At 51.3% G+C, this 17,995-nt stretch overlaps 9 protein-coding genes across 9 annotated transcripts; 4 read left to right on the forward strand and 5 right to left on the reverse strand.

The window, feature by feature from the left end:
- Positions 1 to 1,693: 1,693 nt before the first annotated feature.
- Positions 1,694 to 3,916, reverse strand: N7468_008286 (glutamate--tRNA ligase GUS1; the record flags this gene model as incomplete). Its single annotated transcript, XM_058477582.1, has 4 exons — positions 1,694 to 2,659; positions 2,754 to 3,169; positions 3,231 to 3,585; positions 3,656 to 3,916. 4 exons carry the CDS (start codon positions 3,914 to 3,916, stop codon positions 1,694 to 1,696), a joined length of 1,998 nt encoding a protein of 665 aa, XP_058327927.1.
- Positions 3,917 to 4,089: 173 nt separating this feature from the next.
- N7468_008287 (mitochondrial 54S ribosomal protein uL1m) lies at positions 4,090 to 5,155 on the forward strand (the record flags this gene model as incomplete). Its single annotated transcript, XM_058477583.1, has 4 exons — positions 4,090 to 4,349; positions 4,426 to 4,644; positions 4,707 to 4,989; positions 5,042 to 5,155. The coding sequence occupies 4 exons, from the start codon at positions 4,090 to 4,092 to the stop codon at positions 5,153 to 5,155; spliced, it is 876 nt and encodes a 291-aa protein (XP_058327928.1).
- A 155-nt stretch (positions 5,156 to 5,310) lies between these two features.
- N7468_008288 (COG2 family protein) lies at positions 5,311 to 6,245 on the reverse strand (the record flags this gene model as incomplete). The annotated part of the gene is made up of 2 exons (XM_058477584.1): positions 5,311 to 6,174; positions 6,231 to 6,245. The coding sequence occupies 2 exons, from the start codon at positions 6,243 to 6,245 to the stop codon at positions 5,311 to 5,313; spliced, it is 879 nt and encodes a 292-aa protein (XP_058327929.1).
- Positions 6,246 to 6,601: 356 nt separating this feature from the next.
- Positions 6,602 to 7,576, forward strand: N7468_008289 (uncharacterized protein; the record flags this gene model as incomplete). The annotated part of the gene is made up of 1 exon (XM_058477585.1): positions 6,602 to 7,576. One exon carries the CDS (start codon positions 6,602 to 6,604, stop codon positions 7,574 to 7,576), a length of 975 nt encoding a protein of 324 aa, XP_058327930.1.
- A 501-nt stretch (positions 7,577 to 8,077) lies between these two features.
- On the reverse strand, positions 8,078 to 9,254 carry N7468_008290 (Mrp/NBP35 family ATP-binding protein; the record flags this gene model as incomplete). The annotated part of the gene is made up of 2 exons (XM_058477586.1): positions 8,078 to 9,013; positions 9,222 to 9,254. 2 exons carry the CDS (start codon positions 9,252 to 9,254, stop codon positions 8,078 to 8,080), a joined length of 969 nt encoding a protein of 322 aa, XP_058327931.1.
- Positions 9,255 to 9,738: 484 nt separating this feature from the next.
- Positions 9,739 to 11,063, reverse strand: N7468_008291 (protein phosphatase regulator SHP1; the record flags this gene model as incomplete). Its single annotated transcript, XM_058477587.1, has 4 exons — positions 9,739 to 9,823; positions 9,895 to 10,467; positions 10,535 to 10,963; positions 11,023 to 11,063. 4 exons carry the CDS (start codon positions 11,061 to 11,063, stop codon positions 9,739 to 9,741), a joined length of 1,128 nt encoding a protein of 375 aa, XP_058327932.1.
- Positions 11,064 to 12,197: 1,134 nt separating this feature from the next.
- On the forward strand, positions 12,198 to 12,704 carry N7468_008292 (TOM13-domain-containing protein; the record flags this gene model as incomplete). Its single annotated transcript, XM_058477588.1, has 3 exons — positions 12,198 to 12,236; positions 12,305 to 12,532; positions 12,615 to 12,704. 3 exons carry the CDS (start codon positions 12,198 to 12,200, stop codon positions 12,702 to 12,704), a joined length of 357 nt encoding a protein of 118 aa, XP_058327933.1.
- Positions 12,705 to 13,245: 541 nt separating this feature from the next.
- On the forward strand, positions 13,246 to 14,809 carry N7468_008293 (membrane insertase OXA1; the record flags this gene model as incomplete). The annotated part of the gene is made up of 4 exons (XM_058477589.1): positions 13,246 to 13,335; positions 13,400 to 14,149; positions 14,212 to 14,580; positions 14,609 to 14,809. 4 exons carry the CDS (start codon positions 13,246 to 13,248, stop codon positions 14,807 to 14,809), a joined length of 1,410 nt encoding a protein of 469 aa, XP_058327934.1.
- Positions 14,810 to 15,677: 868 nt separating this feature from the next.
- Positions 15,678 to 17,240, reverse strand: N7468_008294 (acyltransferase family protein; the record flags this gene model as incomplete). The annotated part of the gene is made up of 3 exons (XM_058477590.1): positions 15,678 to 16,345; positions 16,418 to 17,045; positions 17,115 to 17,240. 3 exons carry the CDS (start codon positions 17,238 to 17,240, stop codon positions 15,678 to 15,680), a joined length of 1,422 nt encoding a protein of 473 aa, XP_058327935.1.
- Between the last annotated feature and the right edge of the window lie 755 nt (positions 17,241 to 17,995).

Consider the following 17,995-nt stretch of genomic DNA (forward strand, 5'->3'; position numbering starts at 1 on the left):
AACGGCCGACACTCGGCGGGGTGTTTTAGAAAAACCCAGTAGGGCGGTTGACGTATGCGAGAATTGAGCAGCAGGCACAGTTGCAGAGACAGACCGCCGTTTAACCAAGGTTGCTTGTCAAGATCAGTGTCACAAGCCAATTATCAGCTGGCGTCTTTTATGTTGACCACGGGAGGATGGAGGGTGACATCAGAAAGGCCCTGTGGAACTACCCAAGAAGGACATTGTACGGGACTCTGATCTAGTCTTGATGGCCTGTGGATTGTATGCGCTGCAAGGCATGGCTTGTCAAAGAGCGTTAAGATTTAAGCCTTGAGCCTGTTCGCCTTTATTGATCCTTCGTTCCTAGCAGCAGAGCCGCTGATATGGTGTACCCGGCCAATTATTTCTATGCGCAATAAGCGTTTGATTGGCTGGGAAAGACCTGTACCTCGACTAGTGCGGTCCCAGAACATGAGGCCCGAAATGACGCTGCCCACGGAACCTCATGCTTCTCCTATGTATGTTTTTTGTGATAGAGTTCAGCCATACTTGGTTCTCTTGTCCATTTCAGTACTCAAGCTCTCGCCGCTTTCACTCTTAGAAACATGGCCATGCTCCTGACCTGATCTAGCCAGGATTTAGACAAATTCAATTCTCTCATTTTGTTTGGACCTGATATGTTTTCTCTGTACAATCGCAAGATTCGCTCTTTATTTTTAGCGCATACCTAAGTACCGGTTTCCTGCCAGCAAACCAGATGCTAGACTTGCGATGTCGACTCACTTGTAAGGGATCTTCCGAATAGTTTCGTTTGCAAATGCTGCAATGCATTTAATGCTTTGATAGACCTGAAATCTTTAAGATATTGGATTAATTAAGAAAGAATCTGTCGACATCGTGTACTTAATGGGTGTTGTAAAACTGGCTTGGACCCAGTCAACCTTTAGAACCAACCACTCGACAGACTGTTCAAAAGCACAAGCAAATCTTTTTGGCCCCAAGTTTGGATGCATACTGATACTCCATCCCATGCACGAGTCCGCCTTTCCCAATACGATCGGAGGAAGTGCTAAGCATAATATTCCTAATAAGATGAATTCATCATATGCGCTGAAATGCTAGACTTTTATGTTCGCAATTATTACGATTAGATGGATTTACTTTGGTCTAGATCTTGCCTGAGAAGATGAGATATGGAAAGACCATATCCCGGAAGCTGATGATTTCAGAGGACAACGATAGATAGAGCGGACGACCCTCTTCCTGCTGCTCCATACAAATATTCTAAGTTGTTGAGAGATTGGTCAAACAAGGCTATCTTGAATCTCAATCTCCGCTATCTTTGAGATTGCAATGGAAGCCCCTCACGAAGCCCTCCTACTGCGTCACAGTCATGGCGCTCTGTTGACCAAATTATCTGGCATACCTTCAAGTTATACTAGTAGACAACACAGCCTAAGGATCATGACATGTACGCATAATCCTCATCTTCAAGTTATTATTGCTTTAGAAGCAAATTAGGAGCATACTAAATTTCTGAAATGGAACCTCCAGTGCCTCTAGAAAGCGACCGGCCAGGTTGTACGGCATTCGGATATGTATTCTTTGGATAGGAGGTCCTTAAGGTCATATTCTTATCATCAAATTTTTTTTTGCGAAATTAACTCTGACATCGTCCCATTATTTCTTCGTCAGCGCTCGCACAGTCAATTTAGCGCCCACCAAGGCCCTTGCCGGTCGGGATGTTGAAGAGCACAGCAGGAACACCGGCAGCGGCCGCTTGATCTACGCGGTAGAAGCCCTTTCGGTCAAACTGGATGATATCTCCGACCTTCAGCTCGGCCACATTGGCATCGGCAAGGGCGCTATCGCGGAACTCAGTGTTGTAGTTGAGGAAATCCTCCAACTTGTCGTCCTCCTCAAGAGAGTCCTTCTTGAGAAGGTAGTCAAAGTCGACTAGCTCTACAGGAACAAGCTGAGGGCCCTCCTTAGCGTCAGACAGCCAGGTGACCTTCTTCTCGGTCTTCTTGACATCACCAGCCAAGTGCAGCTCAAGCTCAAGGCCAGTCACATTACCCTCGGCGTCAGTGGAAATCTTACGGACGATAGCATTACCCCAGTTCATAAGGGTGATCTCCTCATCCTGCTTGAAAAGCTTAGCATCCTCCTGCTCCAGGATGATGGAAGAGCTGAAAGCAACAGTCTTCATGCCAACAGCCTCGTTCTTGGCGTGCTTCGCGCGCTGCTCGGTGTAAGGGGTCTCTGGTCCACCAAGAACATTCGCCTTGACGACGTTCTTCGTGACAATAGCAGTATGACGAGGAGCCACCGGGTCGATGTACTTCTTGTTGGTGGCCCAGATAGTAGCCCAATCGAACAAAGTCACGGCCTTGGAAGGTCCCTGCTTGAGGATGAACTCTCGGAGGGCAGGAATGGTCATACCGCGACGACGAATTCCACGGATAGTGGGGAATCGAGGGTCGTCCCATCCCCACACAACGCCGCTCTCCACAAGCTTTGTCAGCTTACGCTTAGAGAGCAGAGTGCGGACGAAGTTCATGCGGGCGAAGTCCCAAACCTGTACGTAGCGCAGGTTGAGGGCATTCAGCATCCACTCGTATTGTGGGTTGCGGTCACGGTACTCGATGGTGCGAAGAGCGTGGGTCACTCCTCCATGCTATCGACAACAGGGCATGCAAAGTCGTAGGTAGGTAGATCTTCCACTCGGTGCCGGTGCGGTGGTGGGGAGACGGATTGCAGCGGTAGATGACGGGATCACGCATGGCCTTGTTCTTGTCATCGGCGGAGATCTTAGCACGAATGCACCACCGGAGACCCTCGGGGGTGCCCTTCTTCATATCCTCCAAGTGAGCTAGTGACTCCTCAGGTGTAAGTTCGCGACGCGCGCTAGGAATACCATCCCAGCGCTGAGCAGCCATGGTCTCCTTATCGGTATCGTCGGCGTAAGCCTTGCCGGTCTTAATCATGGTGACGCAGTAGTCATAAAGCTCAGCAAAGTAGTCACTGGTGTAAGAGACCTTGTTAGGCTTGATTCCCATTAGAGCAAGATCCTCCACAATAGCATCCTGGAACTCTTGCTTCTCGTTCGAAGGGTTGGTGTCATCGAATCGGAGCAAAAGAGTGCCACTGTACTTCTCATGGGCAAAGTAATCGTTCAGAAGGGCCGCTTTTGCGTGACCGATGTGAAGATATCCAGAGGGCTCTCGGGGGGAAACGAGTGACCACACCATTTTCAGTGTTCTTCAGCGCGATGTCGTAACTAGCACCGGCACTAGACTTGGCCGATTTCTTCTCCCGAGCAGCAGCAGTCAGGTTGTTGACAGCTGAAGCCGTCCAGGGGCACAGCTCATTTAGAAAATTATACCAACGGGTCAGGTTGACAAGGGTACCACGCTTCAGGGCTGCAGCAGCAACTCGGTTTCCGCGGATGGCACCCCAGACCGCGATATCAGCGGTAGAGAGGGCGTAACCAGCAACGAACGACCGCAGGATGAGGTGGGTGTCAAGGCGCTGGAGAACAGGCTCAAGGGCCTTGAAGTCCAGCGGGGTGAAAGAGTCGAGCTGAGAAATCCATTCATCCTCCTGTTGGGAAAGAAATCACGCGTGAGATTTTGCATAGATGACTCAGACAATGGGGAATAAAATAACGTACCACCTTGGAGTCCCTGCCAGCCAGGAAAGGGAAATGAGCATAAAGTTCTTTGATGGCATTGCCAGTGCCGAAGAACGACTTGGAGACAGAAACCAACTGCAGGACTGCCTTGTCGCCATCGGGGATTAGGGCAGTATCTTCATAGTTGATCTCGATCACAGGGCTAGGGCGAGCCTCATTGATGGACGTGGCAATCAGAACAACTGGCAGCAGCTCAGCCAAATTGGCGCGAGTCGCCACATTTAACTTGAATTGAGACATTTTGAATTGACTCAAAAAAAAACAAAAAAAAAAGAGACGCAGATGAGGGACGGGAATTTTGGAGGAGGGGCAGCCATTATCTTGATCGGCAACCGGCAATACCTTTATCCGAGCCCGACAGCTTTCCGCAGAAAACAATTACAGCCCAGACCTTTAGCAAGTCACTCACAGCCATGGCATCTTACGGTGCTGCATTGCCCACTGTGGCTCGCAGCATTCTTGCACCATGTCGCCTACCTTTTAGGCAGATGCCAATGATGCCTATGGTGCCTGCTTTTACCGGTTTCCAGCAGTCACGAGGCATGAAGAACAAGGCAAAGGATAAGGGCAAGGGCAAGGGGAAGGCCACCAAGGCCGATCGCCGAGGAGCAAAGGATTTTCAGCAGAAGGATTTGAAGGACATGCAGCAGTTTGCCCTGTGCGATGCTATGCGGTAAGTTTGAACATGGAGCAAAGTCTCATCCCATTGGTCATCTGCAGAAGGTATTCTGACATTAGCCTCGTCGCAGGTATATTCGCGCAGTCGAGGTTGGCCGTGAACCTGCAAGCACCAAATACGAAGTCCACATTCGCCTGAAGTCAAGAAAGGATGGCCCCGTCATCCGAAACATGATCCGATTCCCTCATGCCGTCCAAACCGAATCTCGCATCTGCGTCATCTGCGCCCCCGGATCAAAGCAAGCGAAGGATGCCCTGGCCGCAGGAGCGGTTCTTGTGGGGAGGACGATGTCTTTAAACAAATTCTGGCGGGCAATATCGAATTCGATCAATGTCTCGCACATCCCGACAGCTTACCCGCAATGAACAAGGCTGGACTGGGTCGGATTCTGGGGCCTCGTGGTCTGATGCCAAACACGAAGAACGGTACCGTCACCGAAGATGTCGCAAACCGTGTTCAAATGCTTCGCGGAGGTACCATCTACCGTGAGCGTGACGCCGTCATTCGTCTTCCCATCGGACAATTAGGATTTTCTCCAGAACAGCTCCGGGACAACTTGCGCACTACGATTGAGCAGGTCAAGAAGGATGCCGCAGGCTTGAATGACCAGATCAACAAGCAGATCTATGAGATTGTGAGTTACTTGCCGCTTTTCATACTGTGACGTCCCTGCTAATCTTTTGTAGGTCTTGAGCTCAACGCACGGTCCCGGTTTCAGCCTGAATGGCGAGTTCAAAAGCGAAAACTCTCCCCGACTCCTCTGCCTTGACTGGCGTGTAAAATACCACTGTTTCTTCTAGTCGATTGGCGTGTACAAATTTCATGTTTGAATAGGAAAGCATAGGGTGTATCATGGTATCAATTTTGTTTAATACTAGAATTAAATTGGGCCTTCCAAGCACCATGCCAAACGCCACGCTATGCAACTGTAGAACACAACTCGTCCCCCACAGCTCTATATCTTGAGGTTCTTCAAGGCAGCGATTGCGCTCACATCCTCGCCCATAATGTCATATAGCCGTAAGACACTCATAGTTCGCGCATCACGTTTATCACCAATTTGATTGGCCTGTTCCAAAGCTGTCCTCAAGTCCAACAGTACAGTTGATTTGATCTTCGAGACACGAGCTCGTTGCGATAGGATGAATGGATGATTTTCGCCGATTCGTTGGGCAATCGATACCAAGAAAACATATTTGTGACAGTGGCGCTCCAGTCGTTTTAGCGAAACGAGGGTCGCTCCGTCAGCTAGTTCTTCGTCTTCGCTGCTATCTTCGCCTTCGCTGCCATATATATCAGAGTCGGTGTCAGACTCATCCGCAGTGGAGTCTGCAGAGGATTTGTCTTTGATCATTAAGCGGTATTCAAGCTCCTCCATGCGGTCCGCATAGTCCAACAGGTCCTTACCGACGTCCGCGTCCGACCGCAGACGTCGCTTCTCATTTAACAGGTCATCCACTTCCTTGCGCCGGGTTTCGACCTTATCACGAATGGCTTTGACATCTCGCTGAAATGACAGCAAGCCGACCTTGACTCCTTCTACCTTCTCCTCGCCGCCGCGAAGCGCAGTCCCGAGGGACAGGAAGTCTTGGTAGTTCTCATTGACCAGATCCAATAGCTCTCGATTCAAAGCTTGCTCGAGGCTCCGCAATTCTTGCCGGAGATCCTCCAGGCTCTGGTGGCGATTGGTCAAGGAGGAGAGAAACGTGGCTGGATCAAAGTCGGGGGCCAGGAACGAGGTGCGGGATAAGGGTTCGGGGAAGGGCAAGCCTGAGGGATCCTCGTCAAAGTCAGATCCAGACTCGTCCGAGTCGCCGAACTAGTGATCTCAGTTAAATTCTCCTATCAGGAACGGCGGATGGTGCAGAACGGTACCTTGAAGCGATCCATGGTCGTCGGGGAAAGAGCAAAGCACAAGCCGTGAATGGTTGAACATGAAGATTGAGGCCCAACGTCCCGGGGGCTTGGCGTTTGTTTGGGTCTTGATCGACCATTCCATCTTTCCCATGCGTTCCCACCTTCTTTCTTCCTTCAAGGATGAGTATTGCCTCCTGGAATCCTCTCAGGATCCTATGAGTTTCTTTGCCAGCGCATCAGCGGATGCACTGTCCCTGCGACTCGAATGCACCTATCCCTTACGAGTGCGTTGTCGACGTGTACTTCCCCCCACTAAGCATTGCCGAGCGGGGTCGCTCGCTGCGTTGTCGTGCATTGATTTGAACAGGTTGTCTTGGTGACATTGGGCCATGGACTCCGACCCTTTGTCTCCACGCTGGGACAGTAGGTCTTCCTTCCCTCGACAAGGACGGTCCCGACTGTCTCCGTCATATGCTCCTCCGGGCGTTGCAGGCCCCTCCCATTTCCCAAACTGGCCCTTCGACACCACCACCGGGGAATTCGATCAACTGCAGACAACGTCCCTGCATTCTCGCGAATTTCAGTCCAGACGAGAATCCCCTGCTTCCACCCCCAGTCAACACCCTCCCAAGATTGCTGCCCCTGCGACTCCTGGTCCTTCTTCTACTGCACATACCCAACCGGTGCTGGTCAGAGCATATTCCGGCAATGCGGACAGCACGACCGCAAAACCACCAACCATGTCCTCTACTCGCCGGCTGTTCCCGTTCAAGGGTTCGAAGAGCTCGGCTCCCACCCGCCCAGCGGGGCCGCCACTGCCGTCGGATAAAGAGTTCAGTATTGAAAGTATCTTGCAGGCCATTGAGCCCGATATCCAAGGCACCCTTGATTCGATTGCCGAAATCTGCGGGCGCAGCAAACTAAGCCTTGCGAATGAGTATGACAGCCATATCGCTCCCCTGGGTGAGATACGAGCACCGCCGGGCGGCTTAGTTCCGGTGGAGGAAGCGACCGACAATGACGAACGGCGAGCAGATGAGGGAGTGGTGGTCTTCGATGAGGACACGAGTATCATGAATGCTGGACGAGGAATCCATCCAGTTTCGTTCTACCGTTATTTGGAAAATCTTCGCCAGGCTTCTTCGGCATTGGAACGCAGTGGTGCAGGACGACCGCCTACGACACCACCAACTAATAGAAACGAAGCAAATAGCCTGGTCTCGGACGCGGGTTCCATTGCGCAGCCCAAGACTCGGGATTTCATTGCTAGTTCAAAAAGCTCCGGCCGCAATCTTTTGGCAAAGCAGGTTGCCATCCAACAAGATCCATCGCAAGATATAGCCACCCCCACCGATCCTCTCTGAAGTCCACCTGGATGCACAACCCGACAAGAAGGGGAATCTTGCAAATATTAATATGCCAAGCACCAGGAGCTCTCAAGTTCCTGACGCCATCTCAGAATCTTGGCAGGCTCCGGAGCTTATTCGCTCTCTTCTTGGTTGGATCAAGTGGACGGCTCGTATGGCCGGGCCAGACTCTCAGCCAGCCCTACAGTCTGCGGAGGATCGTTTGCGAGCCATGCTAGAGCATAATGCGAACAGTAAACCTTGATTGGCCACCACAAGCCACCAAGCACATCATGGCACGACGATGATGATAATGATAATGACTAACGCACTTAATGACCTCACGCTCTCACGATTTTTTTTTATTGCTTTGGGATGATGATGATTGAATCCACACTTTTATATGCACTTCTAACTTGCGAGCTCTCATGAACCTGGTCTGTCTTGTTATAAGCGGAAAATGTAAATGAAAAAACGCCCTCCTAATGCAATGCGATGCCTCGAAATCTAAATAACCTATTAGGCAGGAGTAGTGGCCTGTATACCACTGATGATGGTGGCTGCAAATCCTTCAAAGCGAGGATAAGACCAACCCTCCTTATACTTCTCAACCAACGGCCTCTGATCCGGCTCAGCAAGAACGTCCTGCTGCTGCGCGCCTTCGCTGTTTCCATCGCCCTCGTCCTCATCACTTTCCGCCTCCGGCTTCCCTTCCACCAACTCCCCGAATTTCACATCAACAGGCACCTTACCAAGGAAGGGAATCCCCAGCTGCTGCGCCATAACCTCGCCCCCGCCGCTGGAAAAAAGATTACTCACTTCTCCACAACACGGACACGCATAACCTGACATATTCTCCACAACCCCGAGCACGGGAATACTAGTCTTAACACAGAAATTCGCCTCCTTCCGCACATCGGACGTAGCAACCGCCTGCGGCGTCGTAACCAGCACCGCACCCGCCAGGCGCGGCAACGAGCTCTGCGCCGCAATCACAGGATCCGTAGAGAATAGCGTGAGAAGCTGTTCAGCAAGCGCAATATGCTCGTCACTGGTTCCTGGTGGGGTATCAATGAGGAGGTAATCTGTTGCGCCCCAGGAGACGTCAGACAGGAACTGGCGGATCATGGCGGTTTTCTTAGGTCCACGCCAGATAACCGCATCGCCGCGATCGCGCAGCAAGAAGCCCAAGGACATGCAGCGGAGGGAGCCGCGAGGGGGCGCGGAGGCGGAGGAAGTGGATTCTTCTGCGGTTATGGGCTCATGGACGGAGACGGGGAGCCAGCCTTGGGGGGATTGAGTGATTTTCGCATCTTCGAGGCCGACGAGGCGCGGGATTGAGGGGCCGGTGAGGTCGATGTCGAGGATGCCGACAGATTTGCCTTGGAGAGAGAGGGCGAGGGCGAGTTGGAGGGTTACTGATGATTTGCCCACGCCACCTTTGCCAGATAATACCTAAGATAAAGGTTAGCGCGATGAGCTGGGTAACGGAACTCCGCCTGTGGTTGCCAGCCGTGATTGCCAGGGCCTTCTGCTGGTAATAGTAGCAGTCGGCGCATGCAATGTTATCGATAAGATATTTTTTTTTGCGGCGATATAACCAGACTGTACTGGCTTCCCTGGATGTGCCTGGGATTGCACATGGTAGCAGATGGGAACTTACAAGAACGATATTCTTGACGCCGTCAAGAGGCATATTGATGCAGGGCTCTGTGGCAATGAAGATGGGAGTAAGAGCGACTTTTAGACTGGAGAAGGTGGGGGAAGCCGATATTCGGCTTGGATGCTTATCAATCTGCCTCTGACTAAAACGCCGCATACTGTAACTATGAGTGCACTCGGGCTTCTTGAGGTTGGTATCGTCGTTAGTACTTGAACTAACCAGTAAGGGAACACCAATGTAGCTTTACTATAAGATCACTTCCTTTCCTTGTACCGCCCCAGGGATCTGTACTGGCTCTAGGTAATCAGCTATGGCTTCTGAAGAGCCAAGGAGCGTCGAAATTCATGGTCATTTTGTTCATTCATACATGGTCTCGAGGGACCTATTAAGCTGCCTATCGGATCATAGCAACACAAGCTGCGAGGCCAATAATATAAAGCCTTGGAAATCAATTCTCGAACCTGGGCGTGAACCCATTACCCGCGGATATTGAATCTATGGTACCATAGATGCTTTTTTATTTCCACTTCTGAACGACAACACCTCCACGCTTGAAGTCCGGAAGGTCGCCAAGTGTCACGTCCCGGTCATTAAGTTCCTGACTAGGAATGTAGTCATCAAGACCCATTCCCGACTCCGGCTGTCAGGTGAAGCCGCCCCAACGAATCCGTACACATCGCCAATCGTGGCAGTGGTATTGAAGCGAGAAGTCAGACGAGTCCCATCACAAAGCCGGATCTGGAGTGTGACGGTTGGTTGCGACTCGTCAATAGGAGGCTGCGGTGGTGCAGCAGACTCAGACGAGTTAGCAGGGGTGGTAGATGAAGGCGTGGAGGCTTGGCTTGGAACCCCAGGAGTGGGGCTTCCAAGCCGTTGACCAACACCTGAAAAAGGCTTGTATTTGGGCTTTGGCTTGACATATTTCTCTTCATGCTGCTTGAGTTCCACGTCAACTTCTTGCCCTGCTTGAACATTCATGATCGCAAGAGGCGCACGGCCTTGGCGAATGCCCTCTAGAATCTCCGCATTCCGTGGATCGTCTGATCGGTAAAGCTCTCCGTCATCCACTGAGAATCCATCGCTCCAGAAATGGAGAGTGCGCTGCACGCGCTGCGGTCGCTGAGGAGCTGGCCCGGAGGGATCTTCGATAACACGGCTGGGGGCCTCATCACCGCCAAGGGTACGCGCCGTTCCGGTGAAGTGTGACGGACGGGGCTGGGATTCTTCTGCCGGAGGGGGTTGAGCTCTGTCAAAAATTAGAACTGATATCCACGCGTTTCTCGTTTCTCGTTGCGAAGCATATCAGGACTCACCTTCGAGCCTTTTCGAGAATCTTTTTCTTCAAGTCATCCGGGTTCTGTACGGCCAATCCAGACTTCTCGCCACCGGCGAAGAAATCTTGGTCCACTGAGCCATCCTCCTCCGAAGAATCATCCGCGCCTTGTGATGCGAAGTCGCCCAGTGTTGCAAATCTCTTTTTTGGGGCCGCTCGCTTCGAGGTGGATGCTGATCCGGAACCGGTAGATGCAGGCATACCGCTACCACCAAGGGTTCGTCCGGCTGCAGCTCCAGCAGATGATTCTTCAGTTCCAAGGCGTTGTCCACCACCAGGGTTAGCATCCTGCAAGGCTTCGTCCTGCTCGGCAAAGAATTCGGTCACGGCGGCTTCAATATCGCCATGATTCGCAGAAAGGTATTCGATTGCCTGCAGTAGACGTTCAAAGATAAGTAAATAAGCAAGCCTACACACAATCACGGAAAACTTGCCTGTGAGGGCTGAACTCCCGTCATAGCGCAAAACTGAGAGACGATCTCATCTTGCTCTGCGGGGTAGTTATCCATATTGGAGCTAAACACCGAGGCTGTGATGGAGGGGAATGTAGCGTAATGGAGGTAAAGCTTGGGCACGTATGAAAAAGAGCTGTTTTCACGGCGAAGAAGGTCTGGTAATGCGTTGACTGAAAGGACAGGCAAGCTGAGTTGGAATCACCAACCAAACACCTGCGGGCAGGTACGTCACTGCAATTGGTCAGCCGGGCCCGGATGATGGATCTTCCGCTACACTAGACCTTAGGCTTCAGGCAATCAACCTGATGTTTTGGGAATCGGGAAATCAATTTCAACAGTTGCAACTGGGCAAACGAGGCCGACTTGCTCCTTATATTCGAAGCTAGCGGATAGGTTTGTGAGCTGGATAATATAGAGGCCTGATCATGGAAAGTTCCTCCAGTATGAATTATGCAGCAGTACATATAAGCGCAAGACCCGAAGTGGCGCTGGCTACCATATCTAAAGGCACAATATCTATTTACAGAACTTGACACCAGGGTTGGATAATATTCACCTGGTCAGACTTTTTTCTCCAGATACTAGCAATACTTTTAATTTTCGTTAGTTACCTTTCTCAACCCTCCAGCTTGAACTTTCCAGCGTAGTGAAGCCATCCCAAAGCTGGTATCATGTATCCACATCTCATCCTCCAGACTGGTATACGGGCTCTTGATCTAGGAATGAATCCTGATTCTGTAATGTTCACCTTGAGACCATATTTAGAGGATTTGGCACGCGGCATCAATAAGAGTAGGACGTTGATGAAATGCTCCCTGCCCACTTAGTGATCTGATTACTGAGCCTGAGTCTACGTGCTCTCCCAACAACCCCAGAAAAGCGGCTAGATCCTTGAAACCTGCCTTGGTAGGTGCGGATAAAAAAGTCCAGCTGAATAGTGTCCTGTATAATACCATTTTCCAACTCCTTGATTCGAAGCTACACGGCCTGTCTATCCCAGTTCATGTACCGTGCCTGAGCGTCTGCCAGTTCGGCATTTCAACCCTGTAGGGGTAGACCCCATTAAGGATTCCCGACGACTGCGCGGTCACGTGTGCATCCCGCGGACTGAAGGTGTTTATCGGCATCGCGGCTGTTCTCTTCCCCACACTTTCGTTCTCTCCAGTCTCCTTCCCATCGCTTCTCAAAATGCCTCGCACTGGTCATCACCCTCCTGATCTGCCACGGGTGAGGGCTCTAGCTCTTCCGAGTTCGAGCTTCCTTCTAACGTGGGGACCTGGTCCGATTATGCCGAGGAGTCTTCGCCCGCGGAGTCTCCAGATGCTGAGGCTCCAGGTGTCTCCTCTACTTCCTCGTCTGCTGAAAGCTCACCATTGATCCTCTACCGGCCTCTTGGTATCTGGCATGTTGTTCGTGGGGCCGCTATCAACTTGGTGCTGCCATTCATGAACGGTCTCATGCTCGGCTTCGGTGAGCTCTTCGCCCATGAAGTAGCTTATCGATTGGGCTGGTCTAACACGCGGGTATGTATCTAATCTTGTAAAAAACAAAAGAAAAAGGCGTTTCTATGCTTGTATAGTTTCTGATCATTCAATCCTGCAATAGGTGCTCCCAACCTGGCGCCGAGCTCGTCCTATGGGCCCTGGAGTCGAGGTCCAGGGAGGCTCGCGCCGAACCTGGGCTGCTGGCCTTTAAATCACCACCCATGTGCTCTTTATATGTATGAAATGCTGTATGAAGAGCGGTTGGGCCTGCTAGGACTCCTGGGGTCACGAGAATACTTGCGACGAGATGATCAAATTACCACCAAAAACATCCCCCCGACAAAAAAGCGCAACTACCACACAACATCTGACGGAATGGATAATACAAAATAGAGCTTTCAGCGAAATCAGGCGCATGGCTCATCACCTGCCGAAACTTCCTCCGAGCACGAAGAGCAAGTATGGGGTTCCAAACAATGCTAGTTCATGGGATGCGAAGCAGGGGAATTGCATGTACATAGAATCATTATCGGCGTCTGGCGAACGGCTCTCCGTATTGCGTTAAGCAAATGAATACCCCCAGTGTTTTCACTCGCACTTTTAGTACTTTCCTTTTTTTGTGTACTCGAGATGTAATTGTACTACAAGTCGCATGTCGGTGTTTCACCGCCTGGCAGAAAATGACCGACAATTTTCACGCAGCCCGTCTTCTCTGAGCCGATCCAAACAACCAGATTCACTCCTTTTGCAGTATGGTTGGTGTTGCTGGCCTTCGGGCACCTCAAATGGCTGCTTCGGTCACTCGGCAACGTCTAGCCACTCCATTCCGGTCATCAAGATCCGTATGTGCCTATGTGTCCCGAAATCAACTTCCGCGCGCAATCGGAGATCGACTGACCCATACAGATATCTTCATTTCGCCTCTCTGGCATTCGGCTGCCCGGCTCGCAAGGTCAATTAGGCTCCGGACTCACTAAGACAGCAACATGGCGCCCAGCTCCAGCAATCACAGCCCTCGGGGCCGTGCGATTCAATTCCACCACCTCAACTGCCCCCTCCGCCGCCGCAGACGCGAACGCGAGCACTCCAGCCCCCGCCGTCAATGATCTCTCCTCAATCGACATTACCTCTATTCCCGAGCATATCGGGTACCTGAAAGAACTTGGTCTGGACTATGGCTGGGGTTTTACTGCGACTATGGAGTGGCTTACGGAACACATCCACCTTTCGCTCGGGTTTTCCTGGGTCAGCAGCATCGTCATCATGGGTATTCTGACCCGCGCAGTGCTCCTGAGGCCCTTCTTTCAGGCCTCGGATAACGGGGCCAAACTAGCGGCAATCAAACACATCGAGGAGCCCATCCGATCCGACTACATACGACTCCAAAAAGAAGGGAAGACGCTCGACGCTCAGAGAAAGGTTGCGGAATTAAGAGACTTGCGAAAGGCTCATGGTATCTCTGCTATGAAGTCCCTTGTCCCCATGCTTCAGATTCCCCTTGGTTTCGGCATGTATCGACTCGTGAATGGCATGGCATCGCTTCCTGTGCCAGCACTTGCCGACGAGAGTTTCTTGTGGATCACTGATCTGACTGTCAGGGATCCCACCAATATGCTTCCTATTATTAGTGCCCTAGCCGTGGGGTTCAGTCTTGCTGTCAGTGAACTTCATATGCTCGATGTGAGAAAAGGTTAATTGTACTAACATGTTCGCTACAGAGAGGAGCCTCGAGTGGCTCTATGGGAATGCTGAATGGCCCAGTCGGGAAGGGACTCCCGTATATCCTCCCTGGTATAACACTTCTCTTCATGATGTTCCAGCCCGCTGCCCTTCAGCTGTACTTTGCTTCCACAGGTGTCTGGGCTGCTGTCCAGTCGGCGATAGTCAACAGCCCTAGGTGGCGCCGGCGCTTGGGCTTGGCGCAATTTCCCACTATGCTCAACGCATCTGCCCCCAACAAAACCAATTTGGAGCGACTGTTGGACCGTGCCCACGCCGATATGAAGACCGGGAACGGCGCTTCGAGCACCGGCAAGGAAAGTGTCATTGATCAGGTTCTGAAGTATTTCTCAACCGTCAGCGAGGAGGTCCGCAAATTGGCCAATAACGCCTCAGGCAGCCAGACCAAACTCCGCGATGGATCGCTTGCCCCCTCCACCCCGGAAGACAGAGAAGGAATTGCGCGCACTGCTCAAGTCCGAGGAAGCGAAATTTGCTGAAGCTACCGAGGACCGCTTACGACGAAATGAAGAGCGGATTCGGGCCCACCAGAAGCATCTTTTAGCTAAGAAGGCTGCTAAGCAAGACTCTCATTAGAGGGGCAATTGGGAAAAAGGCAGATTTGGGAAAGCCAATTCTGTGACGGAGATGGACAGCGGATTGCTCTTCTCCAAGACGGAATATTCTATGCATTTGTATAAACTGTAAAATATCGCTCTGTACTCGGCACTTTGGCATTTCACGTTCTACGGTGTATTTCAGATTCAATTACACTTACTCATATAATCTCCTACTTTTTACTCAATTTGGTATAAAAGATCTTTCTTGTATCTTCCAAATGAATCTCATCATGTACGCGAACTTGAACTCATGACATCTTTCTGCCTCAAATCTTTTGGATAAGTAGGGTTCGAGCTCGCCTTCAATTGTCAATGAGCTACAGGAGCTCCCCTTTGAACTTAAATGGGTCTAAATTATGTCATTGTAATATTCACATAATCTGTATGAAAACCCTCCTCCCCTGCCCTCATCTCGCTGAGGTTCTCGGAGAGAAGAAAGGGACAAAATAACAGAGGAAGGCCGGAGACCCCGACAAATCTCATTCCTCAACGGACTTGAGTCACTTGAAGCCCTGGAGGTCTCCTTTCAGCCCATGTGAACCATTGCGTAACATGGTGGAAAATGCGCTCCCCTTCGAGAAATCTTTCACAAATTCCTTGGCGTATGTGCGGACTGAAACATCCCCGTTGGCAGGGACAGAAGGCGGGTTAGGAGAGCTCTCTCCAGCGGTCGTAGAAGCGGCCGTAGGATCGGTCACAGGAGTAGTCTCATCCGTGTTGTCGTCTTCATGATTTTGGCCCGTTAGTATTCAGTGCGATCCAAAACCAGAACTCCCGTTAGACGCCACCATTCCAGAATCCCAACCCCATATAAACAAGCATATTCAAACTCAATCCTACCCAGCTCAAGCAGTCTGCATCGGAATCGAAACAGCAGGTAAAGGCAACGCCTCCTTATCATCCTCGAACACCGCCTTCTCCAATTTCGCCGTCATCGCGGCACAGAACGGATCGACATAAGTCGTCCAAGCCGCCGCACAAACGTAAACCAGCACAATCCATACTGGAATACTCAGCCCCACAACCCACGGAGGCCGCAAGGGCAGCCACTCTCGCTCCTCGTCCGTCCCCGCCTCCCCACCCTCCCACGGCTGCCCACTGATGCCGTAGAGCATCCAGCAAAGCACCACGCGCAGCATGGTCCCGTGGATCAGGTAGACAGCGAAGCTCTGCTTCCCGAGCCAGAGAAGGAGTCTGTTGGAGAGGAAGTCCTTAGTGGCAGGAGAGAAGAAGATCGAGAGGATGATCATGTCTACTCCGACAGCCGTGTAGCGCTTGCCGATGTTCACGTCGGGTGGGAAGAGATACTGCGCTGCGTCGAGCATGCGCCTGGACCAGGAGGCCCATTCAGGATGGTCACCTGGGTAGGAGGCAATGAACAGCCCCAGAATTGCGAGCGGGGCAGAGATCGCCCGGCGGAGATATGGGTGGTTGGTTGTCCAGGTCTTCAGGGTTGCGTTGTATGAGAGGTCGCTGAGGAGCATGCCGTAGATGGCTTGCATTTGGAATGTTTCTGGGGCTCTGTTAGTGGCTTCTCTGGGGCTTCATTTGATTGACCTGATATGGAGAAGAGTTGGGCACTTACCAGTGTTCTTGGCGGCGTCTTGATGGAAATACAAGATCAAGCCCACGTAGACCAACATCCGATACCGAAACCGCACATACATGGTCGCCACCAGAACGAGGTAGACCAGCATGGAGGCGAGCAGAAGCGGCAGCAAAGTCCATTGGTGATCATCGTAGGCCATGTACCCCGTCGTCCAAGTGGTTAGGAAATTCCCGCCAAGTCGTACAATCTCTTTCCAGATCGAGTCCTCTACTTCAGGTGCTGCATATCGGCACCACCAGCAATCTGAGCGGTTGGCTACGACAAATGCGCCGAATTGAGCCAGTGTCCATGATATGATCAGTGCAATAGTTGCGGGGAGTATCAAGCGAGGAGGTCGACGGAATGCGCTTTGAGCGACGGTTGTGAAGGATCCTAATTTATCGCCGTTGCGGGATAGTTTAAGAGGTTTAAGGGCGCAAACATATCCGGTCAGAAAGGCGAAGATAGTGACGCCTATCCGACCCTGCCAGGGGATTCGTAAGATAGGCCATTGTAGAATTTGGGGGGTAGCATTTTCGTTATCGCGTGGTGAGAAGAGGTCGTAGTCCCATGCTCGAGCGAGGTGAGTGAGTACTACCAGGAAAGATGCGATGCCACGTAGGCCCTGTTGAATAGAAGTTAGTAGCTGTTCATCATACTGTCATAGCTGGTCTCGGAAGTATGAGGTTCATACATCAATCCATTTGACACTCTTTCGAGGATCGCCTTTCATAGCCGGGTCGCCTTGATTCCACGGCATCACTGCGGGAATCGACTCCCTCAACCGGGAATAAATATGCGTCGATTGGAAGATAGGCATGATTCAAGGTTAGAGCAAAGGCAAGATGAGGTATTCAATTCATAAAAGGCAGAAACGCCCAATATCCAGAGAGCGCCGACCCAGAGTCTCAGACAGCCAAGATGGCCAGGGACGAGGCCACGAAGGACTGTATAGATACCAACGGTGCTTACTCAAAGAACATTGTAAATGAAGGAAGTCAAGAATGGAAAACCACGGCGTCACTGCCAGTCAAGAGAAACTGATTGCAAACCAGACGATAGGGGATGCGTGAAACCCGCCAAGAAGGAAGGGGTTCCAATAGGAGGACTGCTTTAGTTTTCACAGGCTAAAATCATTTACAGGGACGGGTGCATAGTAATGACTGTGTTTGCAAGGTGGATTGTGCGATCAAAGGCATTTGAGCTGCGCGTATGTGGGGAGGCTGAAAGGGCTGGAATTACCTCCTGTATGGGCTGGGGGGCGCGCATTGCTGATCGAAACACACGGGTGTATGTATGAATTATGCAAAGGCATAGATATGTGCAATTTGTGAACCGCTGGATCTGAGCCTTGAGCCCCTGCGCGCAGAATAGCACGGAAATGGTGGGTGGATGGCCCTTGCAGCGGGATTGTGATATAGGGCTAGATTTGGTATAGATCGTTGACTCTATCGGAACGCCAAAACATACTCGTACATGGTTCTCACTGCATATGGTCTTTTGCAAATAGATTGGTCAGAACTTGCTTTTGGTTGTGTACCAGGGAGGGAATTTTAATATGGACTTGTGAACTCA

The sequence above is a fragment of the Penicillium chermesinum genome (assembly GCF_028974085.1).
Source record: "Penicillium chermesinum strain IBT 19713 chromosome Unknown utg000006l:1.0-2335141.0:1.0-2336784.0, whole genome shotgun sequence".
Lineage (NCBI taxonomy): Eukaryota > Fungi > Ascomycota > Eurotiomycetes > Eurotiales > Aspergillaceae > Penicillium > Penicillium chermesinum.